The sequence below is a fragment of the Eptatretus burgeri genome, chromosome 11 (assembly GCF_056783735.1).
Source record: "Eptatretus burgeri isolate ZD-2024b chromosome 11, Ebu_testis_v1, whole genome shotgun sequence".
NCBI classification, from domain to species: Eukaryota; Metazoa; Chordata; class Myxini; order Myxiniformes; family Myxinidae; genus Eptatretus; species Eptatretus burgeri.
This window is the reverse complement of record NC_140971.1, coordinates 36930508-36935144: the sequence shown is the minus strand read 5'-3', so window position 1 is coordinate 36935144 and position 4637 is coordinate 36930508. Positions and strand designations below refer to the sequence as shown.

The following is a 4637-nucleotide window of genomic DNA, read 5'->3' as shown; positions in this document are numbered from 1 at the left end:
CCAGTGAAACTTTCCCACGAAAAACAGGTATTTATTCTGGAGAGAGGTATCAGGGTCACATTGAAGAGATTCACCTGAGGGAGACCGTTGGAGAGTGATATGATGCTTGTGGAACTTGAATCTGACTTTCAACATGAGTTTGGACAAAATTTCTATGATGTGTATTGTAGCAGAGTCTTTACTATCCAGATCCCACCAGAAAGAAACTCCACAGGCCAGCTGAGAGGTTAGGGAGGCATTATTCATATTTGAGTCGAGATAAAGACACAAAAATGACGACGACAATAGCCCAGCGTTCAACAACCATTCGGAATTTGGTGCAAGTTGGCTTCACGCATGCTCATTCAATGCACGCACTTATTCCATTGAAATATGCAAGAGGATCGGCTTGAGAATCAAAATAAACAACACCTCAATTACAAAACAATTTAGAAAGCATCTGAAAATGCAAAGCCTGTTTGCATCCACTTTTTATTCTGACTTCTTTTTCTTCCATAAGGTAAACATGACAAAAACAGCGAAAAAAAAATTACAAATAAATTTGATTTTTAGGTGACCTTGACCTTCTGACCTCAAAAACAATTGGCTTCACAAACCCAGTTTGCAAACCCTGCTCAGATTTCAAGTTCATCTGATGGAAATTGATGTTTTTGTGACCTTGACCTTTGACCTTTTGATCTAAAAAAACAAAACAAAAATGCCTCCTTACTCACTGACAAAATCTAGCTTATGCTAAAGCCAAAGTAAATGGTCATGTGAGATGCATTTGTGTGCCTATCCTTTTGCCAGGAACCTACCTTCTCACACATCCATCCATCCATCGGGACCATACTCTGTGCAGAGCGTTGGTGCTGCCTAAGCAGTCTCCTTGGCCGTTGGACACAATCCTGGACGGGTCGCCACTCCGACACAGATCCGTCCCTATGCACATCACATCAGTTTTAATTTGAATTCAAAACTTCAGAATCAAATATTTACGCACACGTATTCCAAGGTCAGACATGGTGACCTTTGCAATAAATATAACAGGGCGTAAACTTGCATTTTTTCCCCCATTCCTGGGGCGTAGTGCGTTGTCAGAGAAGTTGACATCAACTGTTCCCTATTCTTACCCAACAAAGTATAATTTTGGGACTCAATCAGTCCTCATCATTGCCATACTAAATGTATCCCACTAATGGATGCAACACCTTGTATGGTGTGGAGGAGAGATATACCCCCAACTAACCAAGCAAATCTAAATATTGTTACCTTTATCATTTCATCTTCATCGTAGTGACAACTCAAACACCTGGCATGCTGGTCAGTTCACCAGGAATTTGGGTCATGGCCCTCACAATTTTCCACCATGACAAGTTAGTTGCCTGACACATTCTTCCCATGCAACAGGAGCTCTTGAGGCAACCCTGAAACATCCTCAACACACTCACAACGAAACCAAACATGGGACCCTTTCTCGGCACACTTTTTTTATGTGCTCCTTTGGCACTATTCACCAAAGGTCCTCTTGTTTGGCACCCGGATCTTCAAAATTGATGAAACTATGCTCTTCTGGCATTTACAATGGCCGTCTCCGCTGCAGAGCTGCCAAGGCTCACAATGAGATGAATATTGATGAAGACAATTGTAGTACAGTATATAACCAGATTAGGATACTATATTTAACGATGAGTACATTCACCATAGTAACAGCAGCACAATGAGCACAAGTCTCTCCAGCCTCAATTTAGCATCTGCTGCACTGCTACTTTAATACGACTATGACTTATTGAGCAACTCAAATTATTAGCACCTTCTTGTGGGGTTGGTAAGGGAAAGCTTTTGGACGTCTTTCACGAACCTTCAACTGAAGGTGATTTGGTCAGTGATTTATAATTTGTTCAAGGTGCCGGCGATAACTCGCCCTACCCTAAATCAAAGACAATGTGGAATCTTTGCTGGACTATCTCCAGCACAGTGACTGCTATTTGAAACCTCGGCGGCAACTCTTAGAAAGTTCAAGAACATTTTCACAGAAGGTTCCAGTGATATGGATGAAAATGCTTTGTTTTAAACCACCTCAATCTCTTCCTTCATGAAGGAGAATTTTAAAGAAGCAGCTGCAAAAATTACACCATGCTCCTGGAACTCTCCTGATTACATGTTCGGATGATAAAAAAACAACAACCAGCTTAAACTTTCTATGAATCTCAAGTATCTTTTTTAAACACTGAAGATGCGAAGTCTCGGTGTACACTTTCAAACAATCAACTATAAAATGAATCATCATTTGCTCCGATTGCAATCACAATAAATCTTACATTTAGAAATTTTTCTTCTTTTCTAGTTTTTCGAATATCAGAAGCAGAAACTTTTATGGGACGAGAGTTGGATAGTCAGTTTCAAATCACTCAGCAATGGTAAGTGTGAGTGTGTTTGTTTCTTTGTAACAGCCCCGAACATGCATGTATCTATATGAGCTGTTCAGACAATTTTGAGATTATTAATCACGAAAATTACTGGTTATAATTCAACTTTACCAGTTACTAGTATTATATAAGTACATTGGTAGTACATTTCTTTAAGATGCATATCCAGCAGAATGATCAGGTGTTTGTTTATAAAAGGCATCTAATTGATGTGTCCAGTTGGTAAAGCTGGTCAAACCGATGGAGATCATTACATTTGCATATCTACAGATGGTGAACTAAATGACTCGGAGAGCAGTTTTACCGCTGAGCTTAAGCAGAATGTTCTCGACAAGTCTTCTTCCAATGAAGCCACGTACCTGGCATTGGGGCCGATGGATAAAACCAATCATCAGAACTTTGTTGCAACAGCTATCATGTGAGTATCGTCATGTTGGTACATTTGTCGTGTGTGTGTGTGTGTGTGTGTGTGTGTGTGTGTGTGTGTGTGTGTGTGTGTGTGTGTGTGTGTGTGTGTGTGTGTGTGTGTGTGTGTGCGTGTGTGTGCGTGTGTGTGCGCGCGCGCGTGTGTGTGCGTGTGTGTGCGCGCGCGCGTGTGTGTGCGTGTGTGCACGCGCGTGTGTGTGCGTGTGTGCGCGCGCGCGTGTGTGTGCGTGTGTGCACGCGCGTGTGTGTGCGTGTGTGCGCGCGCGCGCGTGTGTGCATGTGTGTGTGTGTGTGGGTGTGCATGTGTGGGTGTGTGTATCTCTGTCCTATCCTCGCTCTATCCCCCTCCGAATACAGTGCAGCACCCTCCCACATCTCTATCTCTCTCTCTCTCTCTCTCTCTCTCTCTCTCTCTCTCTCTCTCTCTCTCTCTCTCTCTCTCTCTCTCTCTCTCTCTCTCTCTCTCTCTCTCTCTCTCTCTCTCTCTCTCTCTCTCTCTCTCTCTCTCTCTCTCTCTCTCGCTCTCTGTCTCTGTCTCTGTCTCTGTCTCTGTCTCTGTCTCTGTCTCTGTCTCTGTCTCTGTCTCTCTGTCTCTCTGTCTCTCTGTCTCTCTGTCTCTCTGTCTCTCTGTCTTTCTGTCTTTCTGTCGTTCTGTCGTTCTGTCGTTCTGTCGTTCTGTCGTTCTGTCGTTCTGTCGTTCTGTCGTTCTGTCGTTCTGTCGTTCTGTCGTTCTGTCGTTCTGTCGTTCTGTCGTTCTGTCGTTCTGTCGTTCTGTCGTTCTGTCGTTCTGTCGTTCTGTCGTTCTGTCGTTCTGTCGTTCTGTCGTTCTGTCGTTCTGTCGTTCTGTCGTTCTGTCGTTCTGTCGTTCTGTCGTTCTGTCGTTCTGTCGTTCTGTCGTTCTGTCGTTCTGTCGTTCTGTCGTTCTGTCGTTCTGTCGTTCTGTCGTTCTGTCGTTCTGTCGTTCTGTCGTTCTGTCGTTCTGTCGTTCTGTCGTTCTGTCGTTCTGTCGTTCTGTCGTTCTGTCGTTCTGTCGTTCTGTCGTTCTGTCGTTCTGTCGTTCTGTCGTTCTGTCGTTCTGTCGTTCTGTCGTTCTGTCGTTCTGTCGTTCTGTCGTTCTGTCGTTCTGTCGTTCTGTCGTTCTGTCGTTCTGTCGTTCTGTCGTTCTGTCGTTCTGTCGTTCTGTCGTTCTGTCGTTCTGTCGTTCTGTCGTTGTGTCGTTCTGTCGTTCTGTCGTTCTGTCGTTCTGTCTTTCTGTCGTTCTGTCGTTCTGTCGTTCTGTCGTTCTGTCGTTCTGTCGTTCTGTCGTTCTGTCGTTCTGTCGTTCTGTCGTTCTGTCGTTCTGTCGTTCTGTCGTTCTGTCGTTCTGTCGTTCTGTCGTTCTGTCGTTCTGTCGTTCTGTCGTTCTGTCGTTCTGTCGTTCTGTCGTTCTGTCGTTCTGTCGTTCTGTCGTTCTGTCGTTCTGTCGTTCTGTCGTTCTGTCGTTCTGTCGTTCTGTCGTTCTGTCGTTCTGTCGCTCTGTCGTTCTGTCGTTCTGTCGTTCTGTCGTTCTGTCGTTCTGTCGTTCTGTCGTTCTGTCGTTCTGTCGCTCTGTCGTTCTGTCGTTCTGTCGTTCTGTCGTTCTGTCGTTCTGTCTCTCTGTCTCTCTGTCTTTCTCTCTCTGTCTTTCTCTCTCTGTCTTTCTCTCTCTGTCTTTCTCTCTCTGTCTTTCTCTCTCTGTCTTTCTCTCTCTGTCTTTCTCTCTCTGTCTTTCTCTCTCTGTCTTTCTCTCTCTGTCTTTCTGTCTTTCTGTCTTTCTGTCTTTCT

At 44.4% G+C, this 4637-nt stretch overlaps 1 protein-coding gene across 1 annotated transcript in view; it reads left to right on the top strand.

Moving 5' to 3' along the window:
* The first annotated feature begins 2331 nt into the window (after nucleotides 1-2331).
* Nucleotides 2332-4637, top strand: part of LOC147016879 (atrial natriuretic peptide receptor 1-like) — a 93368-nt gene continuing 91062 nt past the window's right edge. The window contains exons 1-2 of the mRNA XM_085846013.1: nucleotides 2332-2399; nucleotides 2679-2826. Coding sequence (XP_085702139.1) covers nucleotides 2783-2826 — 44 coding nt within the window. The 5' untranslated portion in view covers nucleotides 2332-2399; nucleotides 2679-2782. The remainder of the gene's footprint in view (nucleotides 2400-2678; nucleotides 2827-4637) is intronic.